Source organism: Notothenia rossii (genome assembly GCF_949606895.1).
Source record: "Notothenia rossii genome assembly, chromosome: 4".
In the NCBI taxonomy this organism is placed as follows: Eukaryota; Metazoa; Chordata; class Actinopteri; order Perciformes; family Nototheniidae; genus Notothenia; species Notothenia rossii.
The window spans coordinates 68,859,011-68,871,973 of NC_136902.1; the positions used below are offsets into that span (position 1 = coordinate 68,859,011).

Sequence of the window (12,963 nt, forward strand, 5' to 3'; positions counted from 1 at the left end):
GAGAGCCAGAAATCTTGTTTGTTTGTAGGTGACCAAATACTTATTTTACCGAGGAATTTACCAATTAATTCATTAAAAATCCTACAATGTGATTTCCTGGATTCTTTCCCCCCATTCTGTCTCTCATAGTTGAAGTGTACCTAGGATGAAAATTACAGGCCTCTCATCTTTTTAAGTGGGAGAACTTGCACAATTGGTGGCTGACTAAATACTTTTTTGCCCCACTGTATATATATATATATATATATATATATATATATATAATATATATTATATATAATTGAATTTGCAATGTAATAGTATATATTATAACATTATTGTTATTTTCAATGGCAATTAAATGGTGAAAGAACACACTTCCAATGTTTTATGTTGTTTGTCTTTTTAAGGAAATGCTCTCTTTTGTTTGGACTAACTTGTCCATAATCATCAGCATTCATGCATAACAATAAGTTCAACATTTTAAAAGCTGGCTGTAGCACAATTACTTTTTGGTAGGTTCATAAAAAGTGACATTTCTGAGGGCATGGACGTCATGAAATGTTTAAAGATTAAAACAAATGTTTCCAAATGAGACAGAAGATTAATCTGCTAACCAAACCTTGCCAGTCTTATCCCTTCTTTTTCTTGAGTGCACCACCAGTTGACCTGGTATTGGCTCACTTGGCCGTGCTCTCCCTCTCCCCCCACCTCTCTGCTGCCTTGCCTTCAGACTCACTAGGCTGTGGGCATTTACTGGAAACAGCGCAGCATGAATAATTAGTTATTTTTCAAACATTTGGCTGCCTCAGCCTCAAGGGACTTATACCTCTTCTATCTTAGATTTTCAGCTCCACCATTATGTTTTTCTTTCACTTTTTGTTTCTCAGTCTTGCTTCACTATTTCTCTAAGTGTCACCAAGCAGGAATGGGAAAAGGGCCAGAGAAAGTAAGAATGGTCAAACCAAAAGTAACTGGCTGGGAGAGAGAGGCTGACTGACATTATATCCAAACAGCCTCCAACCAGTTATAGAATAAATCACAAAAGTGTCATTACTTGTCAGAAAACAGGTCTCTGCTGCTTTAATGCTGCTTATGGTTAAGGTCTTATTGTTGTTAATAATTGTATCTCACCATTGAGCCTCTTCTCTTGTTACCGATAACAGAGGTCTGTTTGAAATATGCACTTGCACTAACCAAACTGGGGAATAATAGACATGTAATTGGATGTTTAAAACTGAGCGGCAATCATGTTGTGATAATTGCAATCATCATGTCTTTATCTCTCTTTTTCTTCATAGAAAGTGAAGAGTTTGGGCCAGTTTTTATCCATGAGCCTGGCGATGTTATCTTTCCTTTGGATTCTGATGAAAAGAAAGTCATGATGCACTGTGAAGCACGGGGGAATCCACCGCCCACATACAGGTGTGACATATATCTGTCTCTGTTCTGATTGCTCTTGTTCCAATACAGCTCATTAGCACAGCATTACTCACATAAAGATCCTATTCTTGCTATGTTTTCCAGCTGGTACATCAATGGGACAGCATTGAATGCAGAGGCAGACTATCGCTACAGCTTTATTGATGGAAACTTAATTATTACCAATGCCAGTGAGATCAGAGACTATGGGAGGTACCAGTGTAAAGCAGAGAACAGCTTCGGGAACGTCCTGGGTCGAGAAGCTCTTCTGCAGTTTGCATGTGAGTAGACTCTCTATTTATTAATTCAAACATTGCTACAAACTAATAATATGTCGTTCTCTGTACAGAAGCGTGTGGCCCTGCGTCCATGTTGGAAAAGTGTATGTTTTCCTTTTGTTAGGCGGTTGAAGTATATGGCTCTCAAATAAAACAAAAGATCAGCTGAAAGCTCTTTGTCTCTCCGAGTTAAAATAAACCTGTTTGGTTTCAGGCATAAATAAACACTTGGATGTCTACAGTAAGATTTGAGTTCCCATCGGCTCAATCTGATACTGTTGGGTTGCACTGCTAACAGGGTATGTGCCCTCAAAGGCCATGTCTCAATGGTAAATGAGGGCAAAAAGCACATTTCTTCCCCCAGTAATTCTCTGGCCTAACTCCAAAACATCATCACAGGCTAAGGCGGCACACACACAGACCAGGGTTACTGTGCTCAGAGGGAAATGCAATGTTGGTTTTCTCTAGTATTTCCTCTAGAGCAATGACCATAATTGCCTTGTTGGTATGTCTTCAGGGAGCATACTCTGCACACTCCTTGAAATGTTGCTAAAAGTAAAGGACGTGGTCTCATGTGTTGTTATGGGGACTTGCCGTCATTACAGGAATTACTTAGAAAACAAATGGCTGGAAAAGTCTGAAACAATGTGAAGAGAAAAAAAGGAAATGGATTTCTGCTTTATAAAAGCACTTTTCTCTGCAGGCTAACACAACAAAAGTTGTTGTTTTTTTTGTCTTAGTTTGTTTTCCTTCACAAAGTTGCATGATGAAAAAAAATCAGAGGAAGAGTTCAATTAAATATAAGCAAGACTCCGTTGGCACTTGGCAGCAGAAACGTCCAGATGGTAATGCTATGACACACGCTTCAAAATATAAAAAAGTGATGCTAGTTTCTGAGGGACAGAAGCTGTACCTCAACATTTACTCTTATCTGTTCTCTCAACTATCCAGATCCCTTCCTCCCCCTCTCTCGACTCAAGTTGTCACATTTTTATGCAAAAAAATGAGATTAGTCTTTTCTTCTGATCATTTAACTTGGAGCCTAGAAATGAGCAATAATACATAGACACTCATTTATCAGTTTAAACATCAAGCTGTGACACAGGCAACTATTTTTAGTTTTGCATAAATACTGTGCATTTGCTTCACACTATATCATCCACCAGATTCAAAAAGGGGATATGTTTTATGGTAACAATTCCAATGCACCTTATTTACTGTGCATTTCACTTGATGAAGTTTACAATCCTGTAGTTTCTTTCCACTTCTTTATCCGTCACCAAGGTGACGGCAGTATACACAGGTGAGGATTTCGCAATTTTGTGTTGTTTTTTCATCACGCCCCCGGTGTGTGAAGGCCTTTAGTCTGGCACATTAAGATGCAGCACCTGTAATGGCTGCCTGATCCTTGTTCCAAAGAAAGCTGAATACATTAGCGTTATCAAAACCACCTTTTTCAAATCCAAATCATTTATTTTTTCTCTGTTTACTCCAAAACAATATTCGCCTCTAGTAAATGTGGACTCTACAGACCATTCTTCTAAATCTGCCAGACAGAATCTTGGTCTAAGCTTATGAAGGCTTACGCAGAGGGTGTGTTTGGGGTTGATTGGCAGGTGTGTCAACTGAGATGATGGCCACTTGTTTGTCACACATCAGCTTCACCCAGCCCACCTTTCCACAAAAATTGCATGTTCCAATGACAGACAGGCCAGTCAGTATCCTTTCATTGAGGGAATGACAGGTTGTTTTATGAAGAGTTGCAGCACACACAGGTCCAAGGTCGCACAGCAGACATCTCAGATAATCTGCTATAAAATGATATCATTAATATTCCTCTCTGTAGCTAAAACATATAATTTCCATGAACTGCTGCACATAATAATTTTGTAGCCACAGCCCTAAATAGCACTAACTGAATAAACATCTCATACTAATGTGTCGGCAGCATCTCACCAACTGTTGAGATATGAAGGACCAGATGCTCTGTGTAATAGAGCGGCATAGTCTCCTCTTACTGGTAAAATCATAATTTGTTCTATTTGGGGTTATAGTTTAAATACCATATGTAAAACAGATTCAAATTTACGAAATAAAAGATGTGTATCAGTGGAAATATAATCATTTCTGATTGCAGGGTAAATCTGTATATTATGTCTTCTATCCCTGAAAAATGCAAAATGCTGATGTTTTGTATCAGGTTTTACAGAAAATGTGCAAGTTTATACATTGAATTCACATTATTTTGATTTAAAAAACATATATCGTTCAATAAACTTAACATCAGCGCCCACTAGTTGCCTCTTAAACGTCCCTTAGCTCTATTCAGAAAACCTGTGGAGTAATTTCATTCCATGACCAAATGTATTTCCCTATAATTGGCTATTACTTGTGGGAAAGACACATCTGTGTGACATTTTCTTCAGCCTCATGTGGTACAAATATTCAACAGCATCAATGTTTAATAGTCTCACTCTCAGGCTACTTTTCTTTTAAATGTGACCCTTCAGAAGGCTAGCCGCAGAAACAAAGAGAGGTGCCCTGCAGCACACATTTGGATGCAGAAGCTTCCCTCTCTCTTTCAGCATAACAAATGTTGGGCATTTATCACCCAGCGTGGAGCTCAACTTTTTCCTCCCTTTTCTCGTTGGCACTGCACATTTTCATGCATTGACACAGGTGTGGACTGCTTTATCTTGTTTGGATTCACATGGGCAAGTAATTGTATGCCTTTGTATTGTTAATACATTAGATATAAATATTAGTATGTGTTCAAGGAGTCAACAGGCTCCTTGTAACTTGATTTTTATTTTGGGAACATTACATATCAAATTAATATTTTCTATATGACATGCTTATTTGTAGAGTTATGAAGTAAACATTATGCGTGTTTCAGGATGGGTTCTGCCCAAATATATACAGCTTAATATATTGAATATTATAGTTTTAGCTAATTTACCTGAATGTGAGGTAAAGTAAGGGGTATACACACAATGATTTTGTTTTGATTTGTTTAGCAATGACTGGCTTGTGTGCATTTTTCTTGTTGAATATTGAGTATATTACTAGTAAGTTATAAATATTAGTGAATAGTTTAAGATTTTGTCTCAGTGTTTAAGATTATGTATTATATTAATCCTTAAAGGTAGGGTAGGTACATTTGAGAAACCGGCTCGAGATACACTTTTTGTTATATTCCATGGAATGCTCTTAACATCCCGATAGCAATGAATATCTTAAATAGTTTGACAACAAATCCATAAACAAATGTCATCTGTGGAAGCCGTAGTACTGTAAAAAGCACGACCAATCATTTTAGCCGGCCTGGCTAAAATAACTGGATGGCCTACCTGCCTGTCAGCATTCCATCTGTGCACAAACTTATCTCGTGCCCTCATTGGTCAACCCTGTCTCCTAAAAATTACGTTCCCACAGAACTAAACTGCATTCTCAATTACGTTTAGCTAGAAACTTATTTTCTCCCACGTTACGTTAGTTATTAACGTATCTTAAATACGTTTATTTTCTACTTAACTTTGCCATTTATTGTCTTGGTTATAATAATGATAATAGTCATTTATAAATATCATTTTAGAGCACACATTTGAAATCAGTAGGCGAGGCTGTAATTTCACCAGCTGTTACTCTCATGAGTGAGGCAGAAAATAATAGTTTTAACATGCCAAAAAGCTGCTGTGTCGTTTATTGCACCTCAAACATTAAAACAAACCCAGAGTTAAGTGTTTCTGTACTTCCTCTAAGAAGAAAGGACAGTAACAGAAGAGCTCTGTGGCTTCAGGCTTGATCGCCGTTCAAATGACAGCGTTGGTTTCCCCAAAAGTGGGCGGGGCTGTAAAGTGACGTAGATTTTACTCATCTATTATTCAAAACCATTCTATTTCTAATGTAAATTACATGCAAGTGTTTTTTCCTTCTAATTTGTTATTCTTTTCTAAATAACACACTGTTATTTACTCAACAATAACACATAATTATCCTTGTTTTTATTTATTCGTTTAATTCTATAATCTTGGGCTTTTTAGCATGCTTTTTAGCCGTAAATAAAGTCACCGGAAACCGACGTAGGCCTATAAGGGACATTTCGGACGATACACACCATAAACCCACTGAACAGATTACCCAAGATCCTTAGCTTGAAGCTCGTTGATTGGATGTTTTAGCCGCAATGCATGTTGGGATATGATGTTAATGTGGTATGTTATCCGAAAAAAAATGTAAAAAATAAAATAATACTTTATTCCGAGTGTTCTTGCTTTTCTCTTTGGAAGTCATCACATAACGGCATTGTAATACATGGTTCGGCTGCATTACATATTACACATCTGCCGTAGTTCTTTATTTATAGAGCCCTGATGAGAAGACTTCTGGACAAACTTGAAGAACTGCTGCCAAAACTGAATATGTGACTTGGATCATATATATATATATATATCAACAATTAAACAACATCTTGCATTTCTTTTCACAAAATATGTCTCCTTGCAGTATCAATATTAATTTGGCTGACTTTTATATTTGATCCAATTGGTAGATAGGTTATATTTACACCATAACTTGTAGTTTTTAAAGATATTACTGATTTTATTTGAAATATAAGAATGTAAATACTGAGTTGAGAGAAAAGTCAGGGGATTTGGGTGATGGGAGACATCTATGGAATCACAATTTCAATAGCTTACCATTAAATGACAGATATACCTTTCTGTCTGTGATGTTTTACAAATCAGATATTAATGTGTAGAAGTAAAACATGAGAAATAGTATAGCAATTAGTAGTATAGTATTAGTATGCTGTGTGTACCTTGTGTGCACCGCCTAGTGGTTATTTTTGTTGAATAATGTTATTTGATGAACAAAATATTAAGAGTACATACTTTCATAGGGGGAAAGTAGAAGGTCAAAGATAGAAATATAGAATATAAAAAATCAAGAAGATACTGTAAGTGATCTCTACAATAAAACAGTTTAGTGCTGGATGTAGCCTACAAAGATATTAATATGAGGATGTGCAAAACAGGCAAACTAATTAACCTTTATTAACACATTAAAGAATACTTTAGGTTAAGGTCTTCTTTCAAATAACAAAAAAGCTTTGGGGGTATCTATCTACAGATAAATATTAAGCCTGACAAAATACTTAACGTCTAATATATTGCTTTCCTGCAATGTTAACTATGTTGAAGCACTTATTTTAACTGATATTATACACATTAATTATACTCTTATGTATGTAGATAGTATAATACATTTGCAGAATATGACAGTTTAATGGTGGAGGTACACACATATTGATAGATGTCTTGTAATGCACTGTTGAGGAACCTGTGACCCAAGTTTTTCATTCATTGCATAACTACACCGTAGTTGTGTATATGATACTGTATGTCAATAAACCTTATAGTAGAGCGGATAACCATGAAATTGTGCACTTTTTGAAAGAAACATGAAACTTCTACCATAGTTAGTTTATACCATGAGGTTTATTTTCAGATGTGGAGGGAAGTCAGATTTGACCTCTGAGGCCCGGGAGAGGTCAAATCCAAGATGGCCGCCAATAATACTCAAAAATGCCTCACTTTGGAACCAAACACTGTAGAAAAACACTTAAGGTGTCATTTCCCACACATTTTAGGGTGCCCATTCTGTTGGTGATACCTTTGAGACCAATAGAATTCAAGAAAATGCATTTAGATCAATGTGGAGGTCAAATAATGCAAACATAGGGTGGTGAACGATGCAAAAAGGTAGTTTATTTTCAAAATAATAACAGTAATGATAAGGTTAATAATGATGTCAATAACAATAATAACAATGCCAATAACAACAGTCATTGAAATAATAAGTAATTTTTTAACTGATTTATTATTTAACTTTTTAATCATCATCAAGGGACGGAGAAGTGGTTAACAACACCACAGTCCTTTCATGTCAGGATCACATATTGGTAGTGATCAAAAATCTTAACAGTCCCCAGAACAAAAGCAGAGATCTGTACACTTAAGTGCAGCTTTGACACATGAGCACCGTCCAGTGCACCCTTTCTGACAGTTACAGCGGATCAGCTCATGGCAAGACTTTGCTGCTTCAGGGAGAGTTGTCCAGAGTGGCTGCCACCCAGTGGTTTCTTTTGTCCAGCCCCAATCAGATGGCTCTGGCATCTCTGGGTCCAGGACCAGTGACTGGTTCCAAACGTTAGCCTGAAAGCAAGTACGCTTGATGTGCTGTTTGAGGGCAGCCTGGGTTGGAGGGATGTTTTCTAAACTCCTGGACTTCTGGGAGAAAAGCTGTTTCCTGGCATCATTCACTTCCATGCACTCACTCGTTCGGTCATACATGAGCACCACGAATCTTTCCAGCAGTAACATGGAATCTTCACTGACCTCACTTGGCATGCACAGGAGTTCCTGGAAAGCATCACTGACCTCTGGGAAAGACTTCCATCTCTCCCAGGCAATCTTCTTTCCACGGCCAGCAAATGCAGACACGGTGTCACATCCAGTGAAAGCGTGAAAGACAGGGAGAGTCAGGCATTGGATAGGAGTCATTGTGGCAACCATTTCATGAATAGCGATAAACCGGAAACTCGACCCAACACCAAAGGAAACCCACAGTTCATCGGGAGCTATTTTGCTAAAACAAGCCACTGCCAACACCACCACATCTGTATCAACGGTACGTATGGTCACCTTCTTACAACCTTTATGCACAGCGTCTGCCACATGCAGAAGTAGCCGGGTGTCTGCCTCTTCTTGTGAACATGGGGCAAGGCAGGTCACACATGAATCGGCAGGAGAGCAGAGGACTCCAGTTCCATCTGTTGCATACAGTTCCTTGCCCTGTGCTACTGGCAGACTTACGGCTTCTCGGGCCAGGAAGGAAAATAACTCTGTTTTGTTTTCATCACATCGAAGGAAGTCTTTCCAGTTCTTGGGCATCACAGTAAGGGGAGCCACCCTTTTCCTCTTGCCATTTCCCCTCTTCTGTCTTGTTGAAGCTTTCAGGTTGGCAGATAGGTATACATCCCAGACAAGGTCAACACGGATGCTTACCTCTAGTTGAGCAGAGATGTATGGTATGAACACTGTTTCTCCATACTCTTGAAATGTTCTTGATAACTTTGGATTCAGCATTTGAACCACAGCTGCACCATCTAGAATTACTGCATCAGTCTTAGGAACACTCTTGATTTCAAGCAGATTTGACTCCAGGCAGCGAAGCAGATCTGCTTTAACCCCGAACCGAAGTTTTCCTCCACTTGACAGAGCTGGAGGTGCTGCCTGGTTTTCGTGGGAAAAGAAGTGGTTGATGTCTCCATCTCGTGTTTGACATGAGATGTACAGCCTTGAAAAAAGACCACAGTCAATCTTCAATGCAGCGAGTTGTGCTTTCTCTTTTGATTTGACCTTCACAGGTGGTCTGCTGAATAGTGGCAACTTTTTTTTTGGAAGAGGGTGTGTGATAGGTGTTTTACACCTTTCCAGCCTTTGGGTCACAAACTCGGTGTACTGCTCCTCACCAATGGTATAAATCCTTCTTACAGTATCAGCAACTTGGGTATCAACGATGTCTCTTGTGTCAATGACTAAAAGATCTTGGCTGTGTTCTAGAAATGGATTCCCCATCTCTTCCAGCACCGTGACAAGTGCCTTAACCTCCTTCAGGAATGTGGCTTGCACTCCAGGTTGCTGGTCATGGTGTCTAGAGTCACTGGGTCCATGCTGTTGGTGTGTTGCCTGTTCTTCAAACTCTTTAGTGATCCTGGCGATTTCTGGTCCTGCTACCATCCAGCGTCTGAGTGCTTCTGGATTGCCAGTCAGTCCGATAGCCCCACCAGAACCTTTGACCATGGCATTGTTCTGTTCATGGCACTGGTCAAGTGCCATGGCAGAGAACTGGTTGCTGGTTTTGTGCACCACGAAATGTCCAGACTTGAATTCTGCCAGGACATCTGGGTGTCTGTCCGCAAGAGTCATCATATCACGGATGTGTACGGGAAGCCATCTGCTGTAGTGTGTGTGATCCAGGGCGAACATCCAGGGCATGATCTGTGTTAGGGATTCCACGTACAGCTGGAAGTTGCCTTCACGAATGGACCTCATGTACCGCAAAACGAGAAGCTGCAATGACAGGGTCTTATGCCAGTAGTCAAAGTGAACACTAGCCTTTGCTTGTTGTATGCACCACTCCTCAAAAGATAGACTGTCAGGTGGCATGGCATCTGTATCATCAGATATGCAATTTTCATTGTATGCTCGTTGCAGTAGTGTATAGAGGCTTGCAGCTGTGACCTGGTGTGCATGGCGGGTCTTGGTGACATGTTTGGCATGTATGAAGGAATTTGCTGTTCCAGAACTTGCAATATCAGCCTGGACCAGAGCATTGGTCCAGCCACTGTCTTCTAGCCAGTCTCCCAGCAACTTCAACATAGCCATTTCGATGTGTAGACCACCAAACATGATCACAAAGTGATCTTCTCCATAAGTGTCTGGCCAGGTCCACTGTACTTGTTTAGCGAGAGCATACAGTGGTTGGTCAGCAGCAATGACAGGAATCTGACCAGGGTTCACATGTTGAATTGCTCTTTTTACGATTTCCATAGAGTGCCGAATCATTGCTACTGAATGTGCATTGTCAAGAAAGAGAGGTAATAATGCATTGATTGCTGCAGGAGGGATGACGGCATGGTGAACACAGGCATGGTAGGCAGACCACGATATCATGCCATCAATGGCTGACGTTTCAACAGCTGTCTTGACTTTTCTGAGCCATGCATATTCATCCTCTGTGGCGGCTGTAGAAACTAGGAGGGTGGAGGGTCTCACAGGACCTTGTACAGGTGGCACACTAAATTCCTTTTTGTGGAGGGAAGCTGGTGGCACGACTGTGTATGATGTTGGCAGAGGTTTCACTGACTTGGTGGAAGAGCCATCTTGACTAATCACTAGTACACCACGATCAGTTCCGCTTTGTGTGTGTGATGGATGCTGCATTAGTGAGATTCCAGTGCCGTGGAAGGAATCTTTGGCTGTTGCAGAACTTGGGTTATGGTCTATATTGTCCACAGCTCCTGTTGTGAACAGTCCATTACGCAACTTTGGTGGGCACACAATATCTTCCATCCTAAATTGCTGGCAGACACCATTGGCAATGTTTGATGTGACTTGCAGCAGCCTGTCATAGGAAACACACAATCCCAGGTTGAACAGTGTGTCAACTAACCCCCTACTTCGTGTAACTGCATGGATCTTGAGGGACAGATATAGAGGGAGTGGAGTTTCTCGGGTGTGCCTTGTACGTGCTGAGCTTGGTGAATCCATGTTCCGTGCCTGCTTCTTACTGTTAAAGACCATCAATTGGGAGATTGTTAGGGCAGGTTTTGTGGTGGTCTGATGCTTAATGTTTGTACCATCAAGTACCATGTTGACGAGAGCCAAGAGAGATGGTGGCACAGCCCTCTGCTGGCAGTTTTCTTGGAATGATCCGTCAGAAGAGAAAGACGAACCAAAGATTTCTTTGCGCACTACTTGTGCTGCTCGCATTAAGTGCATGGCATCACTGTCAGTTTGACAGGCTATCATGAGAGCTGGTCCAATGTCATTCTCAAAACTCAGAAGTGTGTCTCTTCCTTGTGAATGTGCCCTCAGATGTGGAAGCTCAGAAAGCAGTCGTTCTTTCAGTCTGGTGGTGTGAATCCGTTTATCTACAGTCAGACCAAGTTGTTCCAGCCTGGTCTTGTACAACTGAGCGATGTCAGTCAATTTCAAGACAGGGGAAGTGTTCTCATCACTGTTCTTGTCTTCCAGATATGCCACTAACTGTGCAAAGGCTATGCCATGTAGGCAAGTATCATCTCCATCATTGTGTTTAGATGCAGCCTGCCTGGCTTTGTTGTACAATGAAGACAGACAGCGATGATGGTACTTGGCCTCAATGGCAATCATGTCACCCTCTGCGAGCTTGGCCAACAGAGCAGTGTCCTCAAGCTCAAGGGCACACTTCCTCACATTTCTGTCAATGTTGTAGGTTGATGCATTATGCAAACCTGAGGAACCTGCAGCAGGCTCATTGCAAAAGAAGCAAGTAGGTTCTGTGGACTGTGAATGGCTGTGGGCAGATCGCGTGTGTACAGATGAGGTACTTTGTTGTTGTGCTGTAGTTAATTTCCCCCGACTTAGCTCATCATATGCTTTTTTGTTGAATTTTAGCCGACATCTCTTGTGCCACTCTGCCTTGTGTCTCTTCAAAGTGGATTCTATGCCATCTCCATCATCTAATCGCTCCAGGTTGAGGTCCATTGGCATATGCTGAAGGGTATGGAACCGGAGAAGGTCTTCTGTGAGGGATACATAGCCACTACCAACAGACTGTTTATATTTGTTTCTGAGAGGACACTGTAAAGGTTCATCTGTTTTGACTTGACAGAGGACACAAATGTCCCAGTTAGTGCTGGGGGGTGGCTTGGATTGCTTGGATAACGAGGGCTGGGTAGGGACCATCAAGCTGTGACGCTTTGACATGGTGAGGGTTAAAATTCCAGCAAGACGTGGGAATCTGAAAAGATAACAATTTAACATTGTATTAAACACTGTTGTCATTGTGTCATTCGGTTTTTGTAGGGTTAGGTTAAACCAAATGACACTTAATGACAATGATATGACATATATGTGTCATATATATATGACATTGATATAATGTTTATGACATGTTCGTGACATGTCCGTGACTGTGTTTTGTTACTGTTATGACAGGTAAAATGTTACCCAAATTTGACATAATAACCAAGTTGACATCTCTAGAAAATACTCTGTTCAATCATTAAACTACTCAGCTCAAACAGAAATGTTCCAGACTGTCTTCTACTTAAGCTAGGATAATTATTTTGATCACGCTAGCTAGCTAGCTAGCTAGCTAGGAGTTTTCCTTGCTAGCTAGCAAGGAAAACTCCTTCCTGGCTACAGTCAAATTCAATACATTCGCATTCAAAGGCATATATTAATATTAATATTGTTTTTAATAATATTGTTTGTTCATAGTCAATCTTTTTACCTGTTAGAAATGTCCGAAGTGTCAGAAGTGGCATTTCTGAATACTTCTCACCATGTTGTCTAGCAACAACCCCTCGAATAAGTAGGCTACTGAAGCTTTAGAGCAGGGGGTTTTCAACCAGTGGTCCGCGGTGGTATTGCAGGTAGTCTGTGGAAATGGTCTAGGGGGGTCAACTGCTGATAAATCTGTGCTGAGAATGCATACAAATATCCACACA

At 40.3% G+C, this 12,963-nt stretch overlaps 1 protein-coding gene across 5 annotated transcripts in view; it reads left to right on the forward strand.

Annotated features, from left to right (window-relative positions):
• cntn5 (contactin 5) overlaps nucleotides 1-12,963 on the forward strand; it is a 139,405-nt gene that overhangs the window by 64,750 nt on the left and 61,692 nt on the right. For all 5 annotated transcript variants that reach the window (XM_079676861.1, XM_079676860.1, XM_079676862.1 and 2 more), the window contains 2 exons: nucleotides 1,281-1,404; nucleotides 1,507-1,682. In XM_079676861.1, coding sequence (XP_079532987.1) covers nucleotides 1,281-1,404; nucleotides 1,507-1,682 — 300 coding nt within the window. The remainder of the gene's footprint in view (nucleotides 1-1,280; nucleotides 1,405-1,506; nucleotides 1,683-12,963) is intronic.